This window comes from Agelaius phoeniceus, chromosome 14 (assembly GCF_051311805.1).
Source record: "Agelaius phoeniceus isolate bAgePho1 chromosome 14, bAgePho1.hap1, whole genome shotgun sequence".
NCBI lineage: Eukaryota > Metazoa > Chordata > Aves > Passeriformes > Icteridae > Agelaius > Agelaius phoeniceus.
Window position 1 is genome coordinate 13,121,887 of NC_135278.1, and position 24,452 is coordinate 13,146,338.

General features: G+C 43.6%; 1 protein-coding gene across 1 annotated transcript; it reads right to left on the reverse strand.

Moving 5' to 3' along the window:
- Nucleotides 1-10,268: 10,268 nt before the first annotated feature.
- SLC6A14 (solute carrier family 6 member 14) lies at nt 10,269-24,177 on the reverse strand. The gene is made up of 14 exons (XM_054641358.2): nt 24,093-24,177; nt 23,318-23,480; nt 21,436-21,567; nt 19,776-19,937; nt 18,347-18,482; nt 17,461-17,593; nt 15,562-15,702; nt 14,374-14,602; nt 14,164-14,289; nt 13,954-14,072; nt 12,677-12,776; nt 12,175-12,284; nt 11,017-11,184; nt 10,269-10,415 (listed from the first exon to the last, which is right to left on the reverse strand). The coding sequence occupies exons 1-14, from the start codon at nt 24,138-24,140 to the stop codon at nt 10,269-10,271; spliced, it is 1,914 nt and encodes a 637-aa protein (XP_054497333.1). The 5' UTR covers nt 24,141-24,177.
- Between the last annotated feature and the right edge of the window lie 275 nt (nt 24,178-24,452).

Below are 24,452 nucleotides of genomic sequence, written 5' to 3' on the forward strand. Positions count from 1 at the left end.
GCATGCACATCCCCTCTGGCCAGGTTACAGCACATCCACAGGAGGCTCATCCAGTCACTCCCCACACCAAGCCATCACCTGATACCCATCAGTGACTCATTACCAAAGTGCAGCCAGTATTTCATAACCATTAAGATCACATGTAGGGAGTTGATTGAATAGGAGTAACAACTTGTTCAGAGTTCCAGAATTAGCAACACTGGGTCTAAAGCACCATCTCCTCTGCCTTCAGCATCCTTCTGCCAGAAGGGGAGCAGGACCCCAACTCCTGAGCAAGCCCTGGACAGTACAGAAAGCACTGACCAGCTCTACAGGCATTGCCAGGCTTCCTCTGCAATGGGAGGGCACAGGTCTGAAGGGTTTTGAGTCACAAAGGACCAGATTAGCTCAGACAGAGCAGAGGATGGTCTGCAGCTGTGGTGGGGCAGCTCATGACATTTCTGGTTTCTGTGTGAGAGTGATAGGGAGCTGCCACACTTGTTGCACACAGCTGCCAACACTGAAGATTTAAACTAAACAGAAAACCTCACAGGACTCCATCATGGTTCTGCATCCTCTTCACACCCCTTCTGCCAGCTCAAACTCTGCTACTTCAGCTGCCTCCACAGCAAGGACTAGCAGCCAGCCCCTAAACATACCCAAAAACCTTTGCAGAACTGGAACTGAGGGACCACAATATAAACTCAATTGTGTTTGTGAAACTCCATTGCTCTGGCTTATGGCTGACTTCATACTGTTATTCCCAGTGCTGGAATAATTAATTCTGATTATTGTTAGAATTATTGCAGCAATGAGAAATTCTCTTCATTTGTCCTTCTTCTGCTGCTTTCAACAACCATAGGAATGAAAGTGTTTATTCTTCCAAGAGCCCCAGGTTCCCACATATCTCTTTACATCTCCTTGTTCATTTTCATAAAAACACATAACTAATCTTTTTCCTCATACACAGAAAAGAATTCATATGAGTATTAAAAAAATTAAAAAGTATTACTCTGCAAAACTGTTTTCAGTGTCCTCAAAAACAAGTGGCTTACCATCAGACTCTGGTTTGCATGCCATGAAAACTTCTTACATGAGAGCTGTGATGGGGAACAGAAGATAATCTTATCTTAAAATTCTTTGCCTTCCCCCATCTAATTAAATATGCAGCAGAGCTCTATCTTGGTTCCTAGACAAGATAAACAGCAATCCTGGATGGGCTTGTGGCTTATGAAATTAGAAGTGAGTCAGGAAATATTTTTCCACGCAACTGGATGTTCTCTAGCAGCACAATTTAACACAGCAAGAGCAAGAAATTGCTTTGAAAAGTCTCATTCACCTGCAGACTCCCAGCCCAAAGCTGTCCCTCCTCTCCAGGGAGCAGCACTCAGGGCTTCAGTTCTCTCCAGATGAGTCACCTCCTCCCCATATCAGGGATTAGTCTACCCTAAGGAAACTCAAATGCAAATCCCAAGAACTAAAAGCTCCTTAACTGTTCCTCACCATGGCCAGGTCAATCAAAGGAGTAGTTACAGCACCTTACAACAAAACCAAAACTTGAGGATTTGTGAAGAGTTCTTTACACAAGCACCAGCATGAGGCTTTAATCAACTCAGAACACTTGGATTCATATTTTCTGTAATCTTAAGTGTTGTCAATGAAACAAAACAATGAAGGAGTCCTTACCCTTTTTGTGTGTTAAACTTCAACTTTGCTTAAAAAAAATAATCCTCTATCCAGTTACTGAGAGATCCTGCATTGTCTGCCAACACTGTCCCTATTCCTCCAAATTTTATGGTACCCCTCCCATTTGAAAAATCTTGCCTAGAAACCATAAATAACATAGTAAACCATAGTATTTGAACAAACAAACAAGCAAAACCAAGCCCAAACTCCACTGTCTCTGGTAAATCTTGCCTAATTCACACCACATGAGCCTTTTGACATCAGTTTCTTTAGAGGGAAAGGTAAGACAAGAGGGCCCATAAACCACATTTGCTGTGTTTCCTTCCATCAGTTCTGTATTTTTAGAGAAGATGCAATAGAATCTTTGTTGGACACAGGAATGCAGCTAAGAATTGTCCTAATAGGAGCCAAATCCAGTGGAGGTTATGAGTTACAGCTGGAGTCACTAATCTATGCAAGCAAACACTGTAGAGGAGCCTGGAATGGCTCTGAAGTGTCCTGGGTACAAGGTGCAGGGTTTATAACAGCTCATGTCAGAAGGACAAAGCTCATGGCAGCAAAACAAAAGTCAGTCCTTGCTCTGCAAAGCCCCAGTTTGACTTTTCCCAGGGTCTGGGATGATCATACAAAGGTGTTGGTCCAGCATAGGGCAATTTGGCACGTGCAGCATTTGCCCACACATGGGCTGAAAGGTGGGGCAGCCCCAAGTGCAGCTTCATCACAGGGGAGCAGCCAGATGTGAGCAGCAAAGATCACAGGACCCATGGAAAATCATCCAAAATATTTGGGGTGTTGTGATGCAATCACAGCTTTTATTACAAGGGAAAACAATGCACTGATGAGCTTTGCACCAGGTCACTGGTTCCTGGAATGGTGCACAATTGGACTGTAGAGCAAAAATGTGTGAAACCCCGGAGAAAACAAAACCATCAGAATTTTAACAGTTTACATTTTGACTCAGAGTTTAGAGAACCATTTAATTTAAATGTTTTCCACACCTGTTTCCCCAGCTGAGCCAGAGGAACACATTGACAAGGACAGATTTGCTGTTCCCTTGTCACTTATTTTCTTTCATAAGAAAAATGGCATTGTCTTCAAAAACAGATGCATTTACAAAAATTTCAGTCCATTAGTCAATAGTTTAGGGGGGAAAAAAACCCTCGAATTTAAAAGGATTGAACCATTCTGTGTGGAAATTTCTTTTCCCTGCACTTTGTTTTAATACAAGGATGACTCAAATTTTTTTCAGCTCCTGCAGAGAAGTCATATACCACCAGTCAGGCCAATAAAGTGGCTGATATCACTAGGACCCCCTCCATTGTGGGGTTAAATTTCCCTCTCAGTGACTGGCTGAAAAGGTACATAAGTACATAACCAATGCAGGAGCACAGTGGGAGGCACTGCCCTGGGCACAATTTGCACCAGTAATGAACAACACAGCAACCATAACAGAACCAAATGCCTCCTCAAATATATGAATTTTTTCTTGGCAATCCTCCTAAGGAGACCATGCTGGGTGAAACACAACCTACACATAGGATGAGATTTGCTTCCAGCAACTTTTATGTGTCCAAAGGGACCACAGGGAAACACATCTCCTGAGAGATGCTTGGGCACCCAAGTGAGCATGGGGAGGGCAGGAGTGAAAATCTCACACTAGTCTCTGCATAGCAGCCTGGGGTCTTTGGTGGAGGAGCTGTTGTCTTGTTGCCTTGTTAAACCACTGCTGTGTCTGCCTGCACACTCAGGGGTGACTTCACTCATGCTGTGACTCCTCTGCTCCTTGTTGTGCAGTGCCTGGCACGAGGGAGCCCCAGGCAGCTCCTGCTGCTCCCATGTAGTCTGGCAAAGCAGTAATGAGGAGGAAAATGAGACACTCATCTTGAGAAGATAAATAATGACTGCAGAGGGGCAAGGAGCTGCTTAAAAATAAATTACATCCTACATAAGCAGGACTTCACTTCTTCAGCAGTAACTCAAAACTGTCCTGCATTTTTTGGACTATGCAGGTCATGGAAACACATACACAACCCATGGCAAAGAGCTGTCTTACTAAGGAGGGATTTACCCAAGAACAGAGTTTATCATGGATATATGAGATGTTTCCAGTGTGCTCCCCACATTGCATTGGCACCTCTCATTTGCTTAACTTGCAAAAAAAGTCTCTCACAGGTACAAATACCATCCTTGGAGATCTGGGGGTTCCAGAAACAAAGACAATTTGGAGAAGGAAGTAGCTGAAGCGAGGGCCTAGGAAGACTGGAAGACCCTCTGATGTTGCATCAGTGGGACAAAGAGCACTTGGTGCAAAGTCAGTCCTTTGGGTCTAAGAATGAGGATTTCTGACTGCATTTGGTGAACTCAGGATGACACCAAGCTGCCAAATGAAAAAACAGATGCAATTCTAAGATGTACAAGAAAAGTCATTCCAGTAGAGAGAAAACAGTTTTAGTATTCTCATACAAAACATCTGGAATAGCCTGCAGTACTCTGCTTGTTTAAGAGAGTTACTCAAGAAGGAAAGGAATAAAGGAAGAAATGAGAAGAATATGTCTTTTTCTTGGCTAACTGATTATGAATGGAGAGCCATCATGGTAGATGTCTCTCTGAGAAGCTCAGTGGGCCAGAGAAGATGGGCAGTCAGGCTGAACCACAGCACTGATAGCAGAGCAAAGGGAATAAACTGCTCCTGGTGAATGCCAAGGGCTGCACCTCTTCTGATGGGGCTCCTTGTACCTTCCAGCACCGGGGCAGGGGCTGTCCCCACCCTCCCAGCAGCTGATGAAGCACAGGCAGTAAAGCCAACACATGGGCCACAAAGTTCTCCAGGCTCCTGCAGCTCTGGTTTAACTTCAGACCACAGCTGCACAGTCATTAGTGTTTACAAAACAAGTTCCCAGAGAAGCAGAATTACACACTGAGGAAATAATAAGCAGCAATGTAATCAGATGTGAGAAGGAGATCATTTCATTACCTGAACCAGGCTTCATTATTCACCATTTCCCTGGCAAGAGCTGATAAATGCAGGCTAATGAATCTTCAGACTCGAGCATTTGGAGCTGCTGGCTCAGTGCTGCCACATGCAGAACAGGACCAGGACATCCAACTGTCAGCTGAAAGCCCAAGAGGTAAAATACAAACTCATCCATTGCAGCACTGCAGTGAGAGGAGGGATTTAACCATGCCTGGCTTGGTCTTACAGAGTCACCTTGGCTGTGGGAATGCTGTGGCTGCTGTCTGGCTCAGAAGAACAAGCCCTAAACAGCCCAAGAACAATAGAGGATGCTGTGGACCCTGGTGATGTGTGCAAAATCCAGAGCCAGATCTTTGGGAAAAGCCTTTCAGGACCAACAGCATCAGTCCTGACAGTTCCTTCCCCATCTCAGCTGTTAAATATCATCCTCAGCCTGGTCATGATACAAGATAACTACAAAGACAGAGGCAACAGCATCAACACACAAAAAGCAGGAGCTTTGTCCCCTTCTGTGGCACTGTCATTTCTTTAACACAGTTCCCTGTTGCCTACTGTAGCTATTCCTCCTTCTAAAAAGCAGGGAAACAGGAAATACACCACTCACTGTAGACAATTATTTAAAAAACCCACCCCAACCCCCCAAAAAAATACCAAAACACAAACAGAAAACAATGTTAACGAAAATATCAGATAAGGGGAGTAAACCTCCTTAACATAAATGAGTTCTCAGAGTTGTAAAGACAATCTCTGCTTTTCCTATACTTTCTGCATATGTCACCAGCAATGTGGATCCTCAATTTTATATGAAGAAGCAGAACATTTGGCAAGGCTCCTCTGGAAGGAGCTTAGACACTTAACAGCCCACATAAGATGAAAACCTATTCAGAGAGGAACACATATGTCCTGACATTAAAGGGAAATACTGCCCTCATCTGTCTCCCAGTGACAGATTTTATTTTCCTGCCTCGTATGCCTAAGCCATTCATCACTTCCAGGATGAAAAGGTGACTCTGTTGTTGCAACCAGCTCCAAAGTCCGTGCTTGGACTCAAGCTATTAAGCAATGCTGCTGTTGGTAACTGGAATCAATATGACCATGTTGCTGCAACAGAGTTTAAATGTAGAAATTTCTCAATTCTCTACACTGAAGTCAATGTCTAGGCTCAAAAGAAGAAAATAGTTTGTAGATTCTTTATAAAACTAAAACCAAACAATGAAAAAAATATTCCTAATGCCAGGAGAACAAGAATACTGAGATGCAGCACTGGGATTCAGCAAGAGCAGAGCAACCCCTGCTCCTGAAGCCATTTGCACACTCATGCACCAGGCAGGGATTTGGGCTCTGGATGTCTGCCTTCCAGACAGTTACAGAAAGCACAGAGAATGAGGCTGGTTTGCCTCTTTCATCCACACTGGCAAAAATCCATCACACACACACACACACACTCAGGAGGCATGTTTTAAGCACCATCAGTGGCCCTCAGGAAGGTGAAATTAAGGAGCAAATGAGCACCCATTCATTCATATTTCATAAAAATATAAGCTTTGAAGTTGGAAAAATACATCTAGTAGACAAAGTGTAGCACTAGCCAGTTCTGTAAGGGTTTGGGGTGCAGAAGGAGCCTCTATTAAATGTTCCTCAGTGAGACAGTGCCACTGGCCAGCCACATCCTCAGAAAGTGCTGTGGCTGGAGAAAGTGCAGATCCTGGCACATATCTGGTGGCATTTCAGAGCTCTAGAGGAACACAGCTCTTAAAGGAGATGGAGGTGCTTCTCCACCCATGCCTGTGCCTCTTAGTTCTATTATTGAAATTAGCCCTGCTGAAACTCCAAGATGGGAGCTGGACAATCCAACTCTGCCAGTTCCCAGTTTACTGACATCTCTCCTTGCTTGAGCCTTATCCCCCTTAATTGCCATTCCTTTTGATTTTATTTTGTAAATCCCAGATTTAATCAAAGTCTGCGTGTCCAAAGTTGAGTGCGCAGTTTCACAGCATCTTAATGGCAGGAGCACCATCCCAGATCATCCCAGCACAAGCAGCCAGGTCTCATTTCATGACAACAAACTGACTCTGGCAGCTCAGGGCAGGAGTCCACTATCAACCACAGAGTGTGGATTTCAGGATTCCCCCAGCAGCATGATCAGCTCTCACCCAGACCAAGCCTGGAGGTGGCCACAGGTGTGGCACAGCCACAAGTTTTGTCCAGCCTGGAAAGCAGGTGATGGAAAAAAGGCTGGATGCTTCCTGCCCCATAGCTCCACACTAACGTCTTGTGTCCCCACCTGAGGCAGACAGACTGGCTAAAGCTTGCCAGAAACATTTTGATCTATACAGAAATGCTCATGGGAAGTTTTGGGTTTTTTTAAAGCAACCCTGAAATTATTTTGTTTCTAATTGCTCTCTAGTTTCCTGGATGAAAATTTTCAAAACAGTCCTTCCAAACTGATTTTCACGGAAACATCAATCCCAAATGATCTTTTCCAACACCACAGAAGAAGCAGTGCACTCAGGGCTGCCCAGCCTCAGGCCTTCCAGCTGAACCAGGGCTCCCTCCAGTGACTCTCCCTCACAGCAGATTTTCCCAGGTCACCATCTCCAGAGTCTGGTTAATGTCTCAGCAATCACTCTCTCACTACAGCCTTTTTGCCTGACACCTTAATTTGATCTGTCATTTCACAGCCCTGTAGCTCTATCTGAACAGGTGGAATATGACAGATTCCTCTCATTATTTTAGTCTTTGTCAAACACTATTATTAATTCACCATAATCTACACGCTTCTGGATTTTCCCATAAGCATTCTCCTTTCTCTCATCAACAGCTGCATTTTAACACTCTGTGATTCCTTCCCACATTGCCATCTGCCTTCCCAGCCTGTCCTGGGTGTACAATGTGGGTTTGCTTCTTTGGGGTCTTACCTGGAGGTTCCTCTTCTGCCTCTGAAGTACTTCAACAACACTCAGAAAAGTAAAACTAAGAACCAAAATTCCTGGTGGTCATCTGCTTGTGTTTAATCATTCTGGCCACAGAACACCTGGGGAAATTCCAGGTGTCTTCATGCTGCCAGTATTTCACTAGCATGTATGTGTAGCTACAAGCTGCCTTGCAGGCATCCAGGGTAGGTGGTAGAGGTGAACATGAACTCTGCTTTCTTGAAAACACCACAATTCATCTTTTAAAGGGAATTACTTTAACACTGGTGAAGGGGGATCTGCCATCATTGGTGCTTGCTGCTGGTTTCACCCTGTGGAACTCAGGCTGCCCATAGCAAAGCCAGTCATGGTTTCCATACTTTTTTTTTAATTATAGTAAGAAACTCTGCCAAGAAGTTCTACTTTCCTGATTGATTGAAGGAAAATAATGAAAGTCTAGAACTCAAGAGATTGTGCAATTAAGGGAGATGTCCAGATGAAACTACATCCAAACTCTGTTGAATGTGAATCTGATTGTGTCTGGCAGAGGACACAGGAGAAAATTCAATGCATTTCTCTTGGGAACAATGTTCTTTTTCTTGTAAATGAGTTAAAGTTTGCAGATATGAATCTTAGAGCTTGAAGTCTACTCCAGTGAGCCCTGTGTGCAGCAGCAGGGGTTTCTTGTAGATGGCTGGTATGAGCCTTCAGCATCTCCTTTGCAAAAATTTTCCTGAATTCTTTCTGAAGCTGTTTTGTCCAATGTCCTTTCCCACCACCTCATTGCCCTCACTCATTACTTTACTAACTTCCCTCTCCTTCCCCGAGTCTGTCCCTTCCCAGGTGAGAGCTGCTGTCAGCTCCAGCAGATGGAGCCTGCTCTCAGCCTCTCCAGGCTACTGACAGCTCTCTTTTCTGGCTGAACAATGATCTTGGAGCAGCTGGAGTGCAGGAAAAGGCTCCTCTTCACCAGCTTCTAGTACAGGCTCCAGTCCTACAGTCCTTTTTATAAATTCCCATTTAATTATTTTCTGTATTTTCTGAGGCCACTCCAAAACAAGACTATTGCACTTTCTAAGACAAGACTTCCTGGAGGTAGAACTGGAAAGATTCAAGCTCTCAAAGGCTTAGGATCATAGAAGCTTTTGCAGCCACCAACTCCACACACAAAATTAAAAGTTTTAGGTCCAAACCCATTAAAAACAGAAAATCACATTTTATTCGCCAGTTCCAAAATCATTAAAAACAGGGGGGAAAATCACATTTTGTTTACCATAAAGTGTTGATTTGTCACAAAAAAAAAAGAAAAAAAACCACACAACCACAACCCCCCCCCCAATATAAAACATAAACCAAGGTATGCTGCTTGAGCAAGAAAGCCACTATCCACACTCCTTCATGTCCAGAAAAAGTGACAAAGCCCTGAGAGGAAGTGACAGTGAACACCCTGCTGCTTTGTTCCCAAGGAACCATTATCACAGTGAGAGATGTTCCTCAGCACACCAAAAGTATTCATTCTTTCCTCAGTATTTTTTTTCCCCCTTTACCTGGATTCACTTGTAATACAAATGAAGTCGGTTTCTCTTCACACAAACCCTTCCTGCCTATGTAGATGCTCAAGTCTGTGTTCCCAAATACATTACAAACTTCATAATTTTTCATTCATTTCATTATTTCACCAAATTTTGGAATACCAGCACTACAAGGTAGTTGTAACCTTGACTTTAAGTTCTGCTTCTTTGAGCCCTACCATAACACTGTTTGAATCTTTTAAAAAAGCACTTTGGATCTCCTTTGGAAGGAAAAATCCAAATCTGAGTGAAAGAAGCAGAAAACAACCTGATGGGTAAAGCATTGATGAAAATAGGAGAGCAGACAAACCAGAATTCAATGGTTACTCTTTCATTCTGCAGAGCCTAATGACAGAATATGGAAACATGAGGTTTTTGAATTAAAGACAGATGAGGGCTGAGCACAGGGCATGACAGAAGATAGCTCTGTAGGCATCCCAAGGGAAATAATGAGAAATAGAAAGCAGCCTGCTTTTCACCATGTTTAAACCTTTTTTCCTGCGATGGCAATTTTTTGCCACTCAGTATTTGTATTTGTATAGACAACACACACACACACGTTGAGCATACCCAACACCAAATCCTGAGCAGCCTCTCAGTACACTGAGCAAGGCCTAGACAGAGAAGAATTATCCATGTTCCCTGAGCTCCAGTGCCAGGCAGCAGCACACCCATTCCCCTCTGCTGACTGCACACCCCTGGGGTGGCAGAGCACAGCAGAAGGCAGCAGCTGCACCTCAGGGCACACACACACACACACACACACACAGAGCACCTTTGGGCTCCAGCAGGGAGCACCAGAATGTCTTTACTCTCCCCCACACTTGTATCTGCAGTCCAGCTGGATACCAGCTGGATGGAGTTAAGCATGCCCCGTCCAGCAGCCTGGGGAGCCTGCAATGGATTATCCTGCCCTCTCAACCTACACACCTGGTGAGATCTCAGTGCCTAATTGATGTCTTCCTCCCCAAAGACTAAAACACTAAAAATAAATAACACAACTCGCTTTCATTTGGGGGCTGGATATTAAAGAGGCAGGGCTGTTGATTTGCCTTTTTTTTTTTTTTTTTTTGCGTTGTACCTTTCCAATATTAAAAGACAAAACCCAAATATATATACTAAAAAACAGTCATCCAAAGAGCCATCTCAGCGTCGCTTGTACACGATGGCAGACACAGTGGGGATCTCGTGCTCCTTGTTCTTGGGGTCCGCCATGTGGCTGTACCGCTCTCCCCGGTGGCGCTCCAGGTACGGGCCCCAGTTTGCTGTAGGCCGGCAGCAGCTGACAAGGCGCTGCAAAGCAAAGCCAAGAGGCATTTAATGTCTTCCTTCAGCCCAGGCTGCTTCTAAAATTCACCAAAATTATAGCTCTAGACACGCGCTGCAACTCAACAAATGGCGAATCGTTGAAGTTGTTTAAAATCGTTCCGAGTATCTTTGGGGTTGGTGGGTTCTGGACACTGAGGTCAAAGAACAGGGAAAGCTGTGACCGACACAACTGTTTGGGAAAGCTTGCCAAGAGCAGAACATCTCAGATCTGTCACTTGCTTTGGTGAGGAATGGGAGGCAAAACTCCAGAAAATTATATGGGGATAGAAAGCAATAGAAATTCTTCAGAGAATTTAAAGAAGCTGGAATAGCAACAGAACTGATGAAAAATCTCTCTCAAATGGTGTATGTGCACTCCCAAAGAATTAGACTTTATCTTTTTATCAGAACATGGTAGGGTAGATGCACCTTTGATGCAACTACCAGAGATAATGCTTTGGTCTAAAACTCCATTTGAAAAAAATGTCTAAGTAGTAGATGCTTTGGAGAAAAAAGCACAGGTGGTCCTGATAATACCAAAGGAATTCAGATGTGAGGCTATATCAGTGGGGTTTTTTGCCCTTACCTCAAGAAAGTTTCCTTCAGCTTTAAGTATTTTTACAATAGCAACAATAGGAATCCAGATGACGCTGCAGATGATCATGCACCAGCCAAGAATGTTTCCCCAGGCTGGGTATACCACTGAGCCATAAGTGGGATTTGAAAATGTGGTCAAGGACCAGACCAAAACAGCCTAGAAAATGGCAAAAACAATAAGAGAAAAGCAGGTTTACAACAACATTGAATTTGCACTGCTTCCAAGTTGGTTTAATAAAAAGAAGGGTTGTCTACAAGTTCTGCACGGTTCCCTCTTGTTTTCTGAGTATGAGAACAGTTGTGCAGGATTTGGTGTTCAGTCATCACCAAACAGCAAGACTGAAGGCCAGGACAGAAAAATGACACCAGTGCTGAGATGCACTAAGTATATTTGTGTTTAAACATAACTTGATCTCTGGGTTCTCTTTAAATCTTATGTGGGATAATATATGCATTGCTGGCTGAGCCCAGTACCCTTCTCTGCATGTTTTATGCACTCCTGTATTCCATTATTTACAGGAATACAGGAAAGAATCTAAGATTAGAAATTGGTAAATATTGCTTCAGAAATTGGATAGTTTTAAGCAGCATTTTCTAAACTATAGTCTGGGCAGATTACTGGTAATGTACTGGCCAGAGTGACTTGCCACTGTTCCTGGACTGGGAATGTTAATAAATTCTGTCATAGTAACATAATCCAACCATCTACACTCACAACTGGAAGTACAGGTTTAACAAAAACCAAACATTCAACAGGACATTTAAAGGTCTCAGTTAGACAGGAGAACAACAGAACATCTGACCCAAAAACGGGATTTCCCTCAAAAGGTTTTCAAACCAATCTCAGTCTAAAATTAAGATAATCCAGCTGCCAAGGCAGAGGATCTAGTTGCCCTGTGTTAGTCCTTGGGAGCGTAGACCCAGCTCTCTAGTTACTGATCTCAAGCCCCAGCCTCTCCTGGAGGGAATCAAAGGAGGAGGGAATGTATCAGCAGAGACAGTCCATAGTTCACTTCACTGGCACAGCTATGCCCCATCTTTATACACAGAGCCTGGGCAGTCTGCCCTGAATCTTCACAAAGAAACCTCTTCAATATTAAGTTACTAAATTCCATCCCACTAACACAATCCAGTCATGTGCACTCACTATTAACAGCACAGGAGTGATGAAAAACCAGCATATTTTCCACCACAGCCAGAATGAATTGCTCTTCTTTCCAATCATCATTTCAATGTCTTCAATGAACCTTTTTCCTCCTGTTGGAAGACAATCATGGGACTCACTGTAAAGCAGGTACCTCCCTTGCAGGTGGGGTTACTCAAAAGTGATCAAAGAAAAGCAATAATCAAGGACAGTTTCTCCAGTTCTGCATTAAACTTTTTTTTAATCATATTATTATTCAGATGGTTAACTTATAAATTCTTTATTGTAATAATTAGTACTTTATATCCCTGGCACTGCTCAAGGCCAGGCTGGATGGGGCTTTGAGAAACGTGGTCTATTGGAAGGTGTCCCTGCCCATGACAGGGGCTTGAAACAGGATGATTTTTCAAATTCCTTCCACCCCAAAACCATACTGTGACTATGATATACACTGCCCCTGGGATTGCTTAGTTTAATTAATGTATTTTCAATGCAAATTATTTACCGTAAATGTAGACAATGCCTATTATCTCCAGGGCACCTGAAATGAGGAGTCCCCATCCAGCACAGAAGTGATCTATTAGGTTAACCCAGTAAATTCCTGCCTGCAGGACAAACATTAGAGGTTAAAATTTCAGTAGTAACATACAAATAAGATGCATTTGTTCAAGACAATTTAACTAATCATGACTCTGAGTTTTTAAGTTCACAGTTCTCCAGGTCAAGTACAGATTTGTGAATATTATTTTCTTTAAATCCTCTATGTAAAGTTGAAAAGCACATCTAACAAAATACTATAGATGCTAAAACCAAGATCTATGCATATATAGAGCATATATAAACAGCTGAGAGCAAGATTTAAATTTGGAGCTTACAGGGATAAATTTGGGGCTGAAGTTTTTATACTGAACTACAGCAACAGCTACACCAGTTATCAGTTCTGGGAGGCTTCAATCCTCCTACATGCCTGACTTCTCCATGGGGTTAACCACAGCTTTGAACACCAGCATGCAATAGCAGGATCCCAGAGCAGGAAACAATCTCTGAGCCATTCCACACTCCTGTGACTGAGTCCCTTGCAAGCTTCCCCACCACCCTGTTTCATGACTTACATACTTTGCTTGACCATACAAATGTCTACTAACCACAATTACCTCCTTCACATTCTCAGTCTAATTACACACATAAATCTGCATTTCTAGATGGAGTAATAGCAGTGAACCTTTATACCCTTAAAAGCAATTGCCTCAAGAAATTTTACACAGTATACTTGAAATTCCTTTTCTGTATATCTATTTATATAACTATACACATGCAGGAGAAGTAACCATGCAATCTACAAATGCTCATGAGCTAATGGGTTTTTATTACACGGATAGGCCATTCCTTGATTCCTGTCCTCCTTGGTAGTGAGTTCTGAACAAAAAGATCCCATCAGCATTTATTAGCAGTACCCACTGTGCTGTGGACACGTTCTATGCGTGTACTTGTGATTACACAAATGAATTCCTGAACTGAGGAACCATAAATCAGGCTGATCATTCACAGGCTCTGTAAAAGCCTTCTATTTAAAAGCATGTCTCAGTTCAATAATCACAGAAAACCTTAGGTTTTTTAAGCTTTCCCTGGGAATTGCTTGCTTGTGTGTTCAGGCACACTGTCAAAATTCAAGGGTCTCTAAGACTTATCCACAAAGACAGCAACAGTTGCAAAGGGTATTTTGATTTGAGTTCATCACTTGCAGCATAACTAAACTCACTACCAAAAAACTTAATTTCTTACCTGAGTAACACAGATAAGCCCAAGTAAAAACAATATTGCACACACCCCCAGGGTTATAGGTAGTCTTAATTTTTTCATCATGCTGGGATTTATATCTTGAATGGTGGTTGTAAGTGTTTCTGCAAAGGAAGAAGAAGTGAGTTTGAGCAGCAAAATTAAGAAAGGCAATGGTCATTTGAAAAGACATGAGTCACTTAAAACCCCACTTACCTACGATGGCAAACTGGGAGTCAAGGCCCAAAAGCACAAGCATGAAGAAAAACAAGAAGGACCACAGAGGAGAAACTGGTAACTGGGAGAGAGCCTCTGGGTAGGCTACAAAGGCCAGTTCAAACCCTGGAAAGCAGTGGAGGGAAGGATGTTATTGTCGTGCCTTGGCCAATGCAAGTCCCAATACCAACAGTGTGACCATCAGCCTACCTGAGTCCACCACCTCTGAGACAGGCCTCTGAGACACAAATGCCATATGTCCCAGGATGGAGAATATTGCAAACCCAGCAAATACACTGGTGGCACAGTTGGTCACACAAACTAGAATGGCATCTGCGTAGCAGTTGTTGTGGAACTTGTTGTATGAAGACAAAGCAACAAGCCCGCCCCACGCCACAGACAGGGAGTAAAATATCTGGGTGGCTGCATCTTTCCAAACCTGCCAAAAAAAAAAAAAAAAGAACATGAGAATTGCTGTATTACTTATAGTATTTATCATAAACATTGAAGTCTCTCCACCATTGAAGCTCAAGGATATTTTTTTCATTCAGCCTGTGTATCTAATTCTATTTCATATGAATTTTAGGGAGGATAGAATATAGCATGCTGGTGACCTTGCAGTCTCAATCACAAACAGTATCTCTATGGTGTCTAAAGGTCACATCCCAAGCATGTTGCCAAATACTTAAATCTTAGTGGGCTAACCCTGAAGAAAAGATTAGATTTGTTCACATAGGTGAATTGCTGAGATATGAATCTTGGCACAAAGACAACAAATAAGGACAACCAGGACTGGCTGCAGGAGTGAGAACTTCCATGTACCCTCCCACTTGTGTGACCCAAACAAACCACTCCTGCCTCTGATGTAGCCCCTCAGCTAGTGCCAAGCACTCATATAAATACCACAAATAAATATCACACCTAATAGTTGCTTTTGATAAAACTGCAATAATATTGGCATAAGCCAGAACAAAGAAAGTTCTGGCTTTCTTTGCATGAGGTGCCCTTCCTGGTCCACCTAATTACCCAAGGTAATTTCCCAGGCAAGGCATGGCCTGAATTTCAAAATCAGGGATCCCTTCAGCCTTATGATAAAGTCCCTTAAAATTATCAGCAAGAACTTTCTCAGCAGATCTCACTAAGATTAAACTCCAGCATGATCCCCAAGAATTGTTTAGAAGCAATAGCACAGTTCTCATCACTGGTGTGGCAGGGAGGGGGAAGGAGGTGACTGTCTTTCAATTTAAGAGTAGCTGGTATAGGGGCTTGGACTTTTTACACAACCAGCTGCTGATACAAAATACAGGGCAGGACCTGAAGCACCTGACTGGATAAAAAAGAAGAAAGCCACATAACCAGGAAAGTGTGTCACACTTCTGGGGCTGAACTTCCTCTCACCTCTGCCTCCATCAGCTTGGTGATGTTGGACTCTTTCCCAATGTAGTACTCGATGCCATCCAAAGCACCTTCCAGGGTGGCACCTCGCACCAACAGGACGAGCAGGATGACATATGGGAAGAGTGCAGTAAAGTAGACAACCTGCAGAAAGATGGGCAGGGACACACTTTAGGTGTGAGGGGACCCACAGACCTTCATGCAGGAAGACTGGACAGGCTTTAGGCTAAGGTCTGCTGGTACAAAAGAAAAACAGGCAACCAGAGAAATGAACACATGCCAACCACCAAACCATCTGGCTTAGCCGGTTCTGGAGCTGCATTCCAGCAGAAGCAGAAGGCCCGAGCCACATATCCACTTTTGAGATAGCACTTGACCAGTTTAAGAAATGCATTTTTCTGGCATGATTTACTGCTGTAGGTCTGGATTCAACTAGCCCAGATGTCTCTTGCTAGGCAGTGCTTCTAGCAAGTGCAAGCTGAAAGCCAGGAAAAACTTGGTGACTAGGGTGGAATTATCTCCTGATGAGCTCCCTACTACTCCCCCCGACCACCCCTCAAAAAAAAAGCCAAAACAAAATTTTTTTTTAAAAGTCACTGTTCTGGAAGCTTTCTTTGCTGGAGCAAGGACTTTTAGGTTCTCTCAGACATAGTTCTATTCTGTTGTACTAGCACAATGGGACCAAGGCCAGCAGTACAGTTACTGTCACACAGGCTACGTTCAACAATACTCTTAGTTTCAGTGTTATTCAGACAAGTAATTGACCCAGGACTGCTGGCTCCACCAAGCCAGAGCATTGTACCATTGTGTGGTGAGTTTGACATTTCAAAAGACTTCCTTCATGCTTGCCTAGAACAATTCTCTCTGCCTTTCATCTGTCTTGCTCCTGCCCAGCTAGATTCTTCCAAGTCTCACCTTACTCTCCGAAGAAAATTGTCTTTGTGCCAGAAAAAAAATGACAACAGGAAGAGCAACTGCCAGGAACCTAAAGAACATGAGATTGAGAGCCATGCAGCCAAATAATTGAGGCTGGGGAAGCACAGACACTCCACCCCAAAGCACTGAGGAGACATCACACTGAGTGAAGGAAAGGAGGCAGCAAGGAACCAAAGAAAGGCACAATGACAGAAGGAAAAGGGGGGGAAAAATCTGTGCGGAGAAAGTGAACAAAAGAGCAAAGGAACAGAGACTGAAGATGTAAATGATGGAGATGCAACACGAAGGTGAGAAAAGAGTATGAGAAGGAAGAAACAAAACCAAGAAAAGGGTCTCAGGTGAGGAAGGATGAAATTCAGCCTGCCTGAAGTCAGCCTAGCCCAAGAAAAACTCCAGAAAACCATGCTGCAGCTTGTGGAAATGGGAGCTCAGCAGAGACAGATTCTGAAAACAAACATCTAAGTACCTTGTCCCTACAACTAATTTCAACTCTTGGGAACAAACAGCATTTCACAATCTGCCAGAAACCTGCACACACACACCTGTTCACAGCACCTGACCTGTATGGTCCAACCATCTCAACCAGACTGGAAGTACCAAATAATCACCGGGTGTTCCCAGGGCGTGTGCCCATGTGTGCCATCACATGCACGCTTCCATCACACAGCCCAGGCAACGGCTAAAACTCAGCTGGAATCACCGGCACAACAGCAAGATTCCAAAATACAGGGCAGCCCAGTGGAGTGGAGGCCCAGGAGTGAAGTAATGGCTGTGTAATCAGCACCTTACTCATATTTTATGTAACAGTTATGAAGCTGAGGAGCAGGAGGGAAGCCAAATGCTGAGCCCAGCAGAGGGGGGTGTGTTAGGACTGCATCCTGCCTTGTGCTAAACTTCCCTGGGTGCAGCTGACATTGGGAGGGCAGAATCAGGCCAAAAGTCATCTCCTTGGCCTTCCTAACATACCTTTCCAGAAGATTTGATTCCTTTATACAGGGCAGCTGCAACAATTATCCAGGCGAGGAGGAGGCAGAGAGCCAGGTACCAGACGATCCTGCCGGTCTCGTCCAGCCCACTCGAGCGCTGCAGAGCCACTTTGCTGAAAGCACACGATGCTCCCGTGAGGAGGGGATGGCAGCAGCACACAAACCTCACACACCTCCTCTTCAGCTACTTCTCCAGAAAAAGTGAGCTGCTGTGTGAGGCTATTACAAGACTCTGCAGCCTCTTCCAAGAGTGTGCAGTTAGAATTGCATGATTGGCAATGAGAAGCTGTATATTTAACTGCATTTTTTCCTTCTTTTCGAAGCCTACCAGCTCTCATTTCTCCATACATCTCCTGTAAGACCCACCTAAGATATTCTGTGTTAATCATGAAATTCTGACAGGAAAAGAAGAGCCCAAAAGAATCAGTTTCCAGGAACCCAGGGAACACGAGGCAAATTGAGACTGTGGGGCAATAAAGAAATGGCAATTTTACAACAGGCCCAGATTCAGAATAAGGTGAATATATTTTACACAGTAACTCCCGAGAAAAAGAAAAGTATATGCTATGTGTAAAGATGCCAAGTAGTGCCTACCAGGACTCCAGAGAAGAGGACTTCTATAAATGGGAGTATTGTTCAATTGGTTAACGGTTGACTCACTTCCTTCTCTTTCTATACACAATTTCTCTTAAAAAAGCCAAACTTATCAATTAAATATTAAGTCCCCTCTCTAGTGATTTGCATGCCCATGTCCCTTGACTAGATTTTTTCTGGACTGCAAGACAAGACAAAAATAAAAGGTACATCCAAAACCACAATGCATTAAAAGGTATTTTTTCAGTAATTTCTTTAAAGTATTTACTTACTTCCAGTATTGCTCGCTGGGAAATTGCACTGGTTTGTAGCTTATGGTGCCATTTATACATGTGAGATTGTTGGCTGCGACAAATGAGTAGTTTGCACGAATGATATTCCCATGGAAGGTTGTGTTGCAGTCATTTACTGAAATCAAGAAAAAGGAATCATTAATACTGGGATGACTATTATTAAAAAAATCAGACTGATACAGCAAATGTGTTTCCTAAGCAATTACAGCTTCAGTTTGCCTGCTAACAATATTTGGAAACAAACCTGAAATGTCACTTGCAGCTGTGATTTCGCTACCTGACTCTAAATCGAAACACCAAGAATCTGGTGTGTTCACCACATTTTACTTATCCTCAAGAATACTTATAAAAATCAAATCTGAGCATAGTTAAAATTGTAGCCTTGGTTGCTCTATGAAAACCTTTGTCCCAAACCAAGGTGACACATGCATCATCTGGTATCTGATATTCATCTTATTGTGGCAGAGGGCTTGTTAGAACACTTTAAATATTTTCCTTGGAGGAATGGAAACTGGGGTTGGGAATTTTTTGCCAGAACATACAATAAAAAACACTTTATCAGCATATGTATCAGCATTTACTGGAAATTCTTGTTGAAGCCTATTTCAGGACAGCTTCTTCAGTTCAGTTTTATGTTCCCCCAAAATTTACAAATTAGGTGCTGAAATCTTTTTTGTTTTGCCAATAAATAATCATCAACTTTTTGTTACATAAGGCCTCTTAGAAGATATTTTCAGATATATGGTTGAGATATATTTACATTAATACTGTAAACAATATAATCCATCCTCACCTTGTCCTTGTTATTTTAATAATCACTGTTAATTTCCAGCTGCTAACTGGTAATTACCTCACCAACTTCACCTTTTGCCTTAAACTGGTCTGATACAGAAACTGGTGAGATAAGTGTTTGGGCTCTACATCTGCTGTGAAACACAAGAACAATGGTGTGGAGATACATTCTAAAGAGTTAATGAAGAGTGAAACCAGCGCCTCAGTGGTGCTCAGGATTACCATAGCCACAGGGAAGGCAAGGAGTAACAAAAAGACCTCGATAAAAACTACTGCAGTACTTTGTCTCATGGAAGGTATTTTTTTGCCACAAAGCCTGATGAAATGGGAATACAGTATTTCAAGCGATTGGAAATGTATGTACTAGAAAAAAGCTGAGGTTTAAAAGGGAAAAAAAAAATCCAACAAGGTGATTTCAGCCCAGTTCTCTGTAGATTTGCCAAGCATCCAGAGCATGTGGCAAAGAAGTGGATAAGCATCACTCCTCTGTGTTCAGATGCAAAACTCCAGGAAGGACTTTTGAAGCCATGGGTAAGCTGTCTCGATCCTGCACTTTCATCCAGAAAACAGTCCAATTATAAACCAATAATATTAAACTGTCTGATAAGTATGGTACCTATTCGTGTCTTGCTGCAGAATTCATCTGCCCAGGAAAAGCATTCTGACCACGGCAGCACTTTTTGAAATGAGGCAAATAAATAGAAGAGTGCATAAGCAATGATAACATTGTAGTAGATAGTCACAAATGTTGAGAGGACGACCATTGTGATGCCCACTCCTAGGAAAGAGAAACACAAAATATCTTAACCACCTCAAACTCAGGTTGCAAAACCCCTCCTCCCACCAAAACAAATAGCCTTCACTTGACTTTGAAAAGGCTTCTTGGGAAGAAGTTGATTTTTGTTTGGTTTTAAAATATTTTTTTAACAACAAACAAACAGTAACATTTTAAACCCATTAAGTGATGGATGAGATCTAAACTGACCATCTCAAACATGCTTTTGAAACAGAATTTTAATCAGGCCCATAGAAAAATGGACTATTTACAAAGTCTAAAGTAGAAATTCAGTATTTTGTTCTCTCTCCATTCAGAGGGAAATTTAGTAAAATAAAACAAACTGTACTAGGACTGCCCAAGCCGTTTTAAAGATTCCACTGTAATAAATGCTTTAAACTATGGTAAATCTTGTAAATATTACTATTCTCCCCCTTGTTAAAATCAGTTTTGTTTTGTGAGTTTGGTAAAGCCTGACAAACTGTACCAGTCATCTTAGAAACATATATATGTTTCTGTCTTTACAGATATATAAAATACATGCTGTGTTTAAAACATTTTGCTTTAAGATAGACACACTGCTTTCATGAAAGTTTCTCGTGCTGCAGAACAGAGACTGGCAAAAAGAGTAAATGTTGGGGCAACCAGTTTCTGTAGGTGACAAGCAAATTCTTGTTGGATCAGAAGGAAACTTCCTCGTTCCTACGTTAACTCCTCTGGTAGATTCAGACAAACAAAACCATTGCAGAGTCCTTTACACCCATGGTACAGGACCAGGATGGACAGGCATGAGTAAAGCACATGGTTAATTGTTTCCAAACAAATCTTCCTATGAGAGAGTTTGAAATACAAACCCTCACTACAAGCTCAAACTACCACTACAGCATGCAACAATTTCTCTTATCTCAAGAGGCACCCCACTTTACAATGCCAGAGTCTAGGCTATTTTATCTCACCAGCAGATGACTCCCAAGGCAGCTGCTGGGTGTTGTGCACAATATTGCACAAAGCACCCAGACCTGTGTGCCTGTGCCCACACTGGCAGCCAAATACAGAATTAACCCATCCAATACACAATTGCCTTGCAAGCTACACTGGACATGAAGCATAAAGAAACAGTGATAAAGTCAACTTCTAAAATTTATTTTCAATCTGTTGCACATATTACACCAGTTGTTTCATTGAGTTTTTCCCTCACACAGCAAAACAGAGATATTTCCTTCTGCCTGGACAGCTGGAGTGAGAGTGATGCGCTGCTGAGCACAAGAATCTCTGATAAAACCTTTCATAATCAAGAACCTTTTTGGGGGAATCTTTACTCAACATCTGTTTATTAACTGAATAATGAGGAAGTACATACCTGGGTACAGAACACTGACCCTGTAACATTGGGAATAGTCACAACACGGATATCGGTGTCTCAGAATTAGTAACTTCATTAAGAAATCATTAATTCACAACAGTCTATTATTAGAATAAAAGGAAAGATAAGAAAACCAACCTTGAAACAATGGTAGCATTCTCCAGGCGGAAACTGGCCCTAGACTGGCAAACTGCCCAAGGGAACATTCCATGAAAAATAAGGGCAAGCCAGCTAACGCCAGCATGACGGTGTAGGGGATTAGAAAAGCACCTGAGAGGAGATAAAAAATAGATAAAAACAATGCATCTTTCAGCATTCACCACAGTTTTATCACATTTTATATTCCTCCTTTCTCCCCTGCTCCTCACCGTAGGCACTTATTTTTAAAATAGAGAGATTTGTTTCTAAGTCCTGTTTTCTATAAGACTAAATAGTGCCTGCAATGAATGTCAGAACTGCTGATTTAAAAAGAATGACTTCTCTTATAGAAAGTAAATTAATTTTATAAAAAGCTATTGAAGATGTGCTCTAATACAAGTAAGAACACTGCTCAGCTGTAGGCACCATCAGCCTTCTCCACTTTCTATTTAATCTTCCAACTTTTAATTTAAAGAGGAACAGAACCATCTCTGTGTGTGCTCAGCTGTGTTTTGCAACTGCCCTGTTAAGCAGCTACTGGACATCAAAGCATGAAGATTATTTTCTATGGTTGGCTGAGTGCTGTGTCAAACAACATCTCAGGATGGCCCTTGTTCAAGTCCATTTAAAAGTGCATGTTAACCTGATATCAGTGAGCACCTTGTCCTGTGAAAGGAACTGGCACTTCTTTGTGTGTGCACAGAAGACAGGGAAAGCGAGAGCACGAGTTTCATAAACACAACACGATATCCCTGCAGGAATCTGTCCTCATCACTCCCAGTGAATTTAAAGCAATCAAGGACCCAGTTCTGCAAGGAACTGCAAATACCTGATGTAATTTCAGGAACTAAATTGTTCCACAGAATTAACTGGATTACTCCTCTATTTCAAAACAAGGATGTAACAGTTGTCTTTATCAATCATGGGCAAGGGGCACAGAAAAGGATGCAAGCAACAGCACAAATATGCTTTAAACGCAAAGTCTCTGCTTCAGCAGATGAAAAAAAAAGATCTAGTCCAAGGGCTGATGTCACAACTTATTTTGTTTTCACAATTTTCTTCAACAAAACTTCAAGTAATGCAAACCAGCCCGTCTCACTCCAAAAAAATTCTGTACTGGGAATGCCTCCTTATGTTCCATGTGCAGCTGTGTGGGCTGTACTGCCTTTACAGCCCAGAATTTTACTTCAACAACAGTTAGGCAGAGCAAATAGGTACATAAAAGTAAGTTCTCTGCAGTTACTATTTACGCACTCTTTAATTACCAGGGGTAGCCTGGCAAGTAGATAAAACTCTGGAATACAAGCCAAGGAAACCAGTGCCTCTGCTTGGCTTTGCCACTAGTTCATTGTGTAAGCAGGTAGAGGCTCTCTCTGTCTCACACTTCCCAAGTGTTTGATCTGGGTAATTATTGAGCTGAGATAATTATTCCAGCTTAGAGTGTTTGCATGGAAAAACAAAGGTGCAGAGGGGATTCCACTGTTCTCTGTAAACATACTAGGTATGGTATATAACATAAACTTACCAGAGGGTAAGCATGGGGGAGGGAGAGCAGCTACTTAGACAAGTAGAGGATATTGGCACATGGACAAAAAGGTACATGTTGTTTATGAGTAACTCAGAAGATGGAATTCTGAGGTAGAAATTTGCAACTCAAACTAAGTACTGTTTCCCTTCTCAGCTGGTACCCAAAAAGCACATAGGTGCCTCTAAGTGCCCTTTCCCATGAGCAGGCTCTATCCCAGTTCCCAGGGTGATAGAGCTCGTGTCCAGCTTTGACAGAACATGCCCAGCCTCAGAGCTGGCCCTTGGAGCTTTCTCTGCTCTCTCCTGGGGATAGCAAGGTGTGCCCCCCTGTGACCCTGCCGTTCAGCACAGGTACCTCCTCCATTCTGGTAGGCGAGGTAGGGAAAGCGCCAGACGTTGCCCAGGCCCACGGCATAGCCCACCAAGGACAGCAGGTATTCGCTTTTGTTTGCCCAGTTGCCACGCTCCACGTTCTCATCGGTGCAACTGGCATCTCTTTCATATGTCAAACTGAAGTCCTTTGAAGAGAAGAGGGAAGGCTTGTGATACCCACCAGGCAAGAAGGGCAATCATACCATCATTTCTCTGTCCAGAGACGCACCTTGGGATAGCTGACCAGCCAGACAGGACGGGCAGAGTCAGTTTTTTGGCTGCCAGTCCACCTGGCCCCTGGCAGGACAGCACAGACCTGTGAGAGAGGGTCCCACAAGAGAGCCCAAACACCTCCACAATTTTGCCTTACTCCTGCCTTACTCCTTTGTGCTATCAGCTCCAGGAGACTCCTCTATTCTGCCCCTGCCGATGCCCTCATACTTGTTCAGGTGTTCACATCAGCACATACCTGTATGCCCACACCTGTCCTAGTGCCTTGCACATGTGCCAAGGAGCTCATCCCACTTTACCTTCCACTACCTGTTTGGATCTCACCTGCCCAGACAGCTTCATACCTGCCCTCGGCTGCCTACGTACCTGCGCCCTGCTTGCCCGAGTGCCGCTACGCCCACTGGGGCACCTCCACGACCCACCTGCCCAGGTGCACCCACGCTCGCCTACATTCTCGCACACCTGCCCAGGTGCCTCCGCACCCCACCTGCCCGGGAGCCTCCGGCCAGCCTCCCCCGCCGCCTCACCTTCTTCTTCCCGCAGGACAGAAAGCCGGGCAGGCTGAGCATCCCCATCTCTGCCGCCGCAGCCGCTGCGCTCTGCCCGCGCCGCCCGCCGCCCGCCGCTTTATCGGAGCGGCAGCCGCCCGCCCCTCGCTGCCCTGCCGGGAACCGCGGCCCCTGGGCTGCCCCAGGGCCCGGGCGGGGCCGCCTCCCGCCCCCGGGGCAGCCCCTCGCAGCCCGTGCCCGCTTCCCCGCCGCGCCCCGCCCGCTGACCCTCCTCCGGCCCCGCGCCCACTTCCTCGGGAACACCCACCCGCCTCAAGCACCTTGCACGGTCACCTGCCCACTTCCCCTCCTAAATACTGCCTGCCCTCCGCACGCCCT

Coding starts and splice junctions, on each gene's coding strand:
- SLC6A14 (XM_054641358.2), bottom strand. CDS start 24,140: ATGGGGATGCTCAGCCTGCCCGGCTTTCTGTCCTGCGGGAAGAAGAAG. Junction 23,481..24,092: donor TGTCCTGCGGGAAGAAGAAG/GTGAGGCGGCGG, acceptor TTCTCTTCAAAG/GACTTCAGTTTGACATATGA. Junction 21,568..23,317: donor CGCCTACCAGAATGGAGGAG/GTACCTGTGCTG, acceptor ATCTCCTCTCAG/GTGCTTTTCTAATCCCCTAC.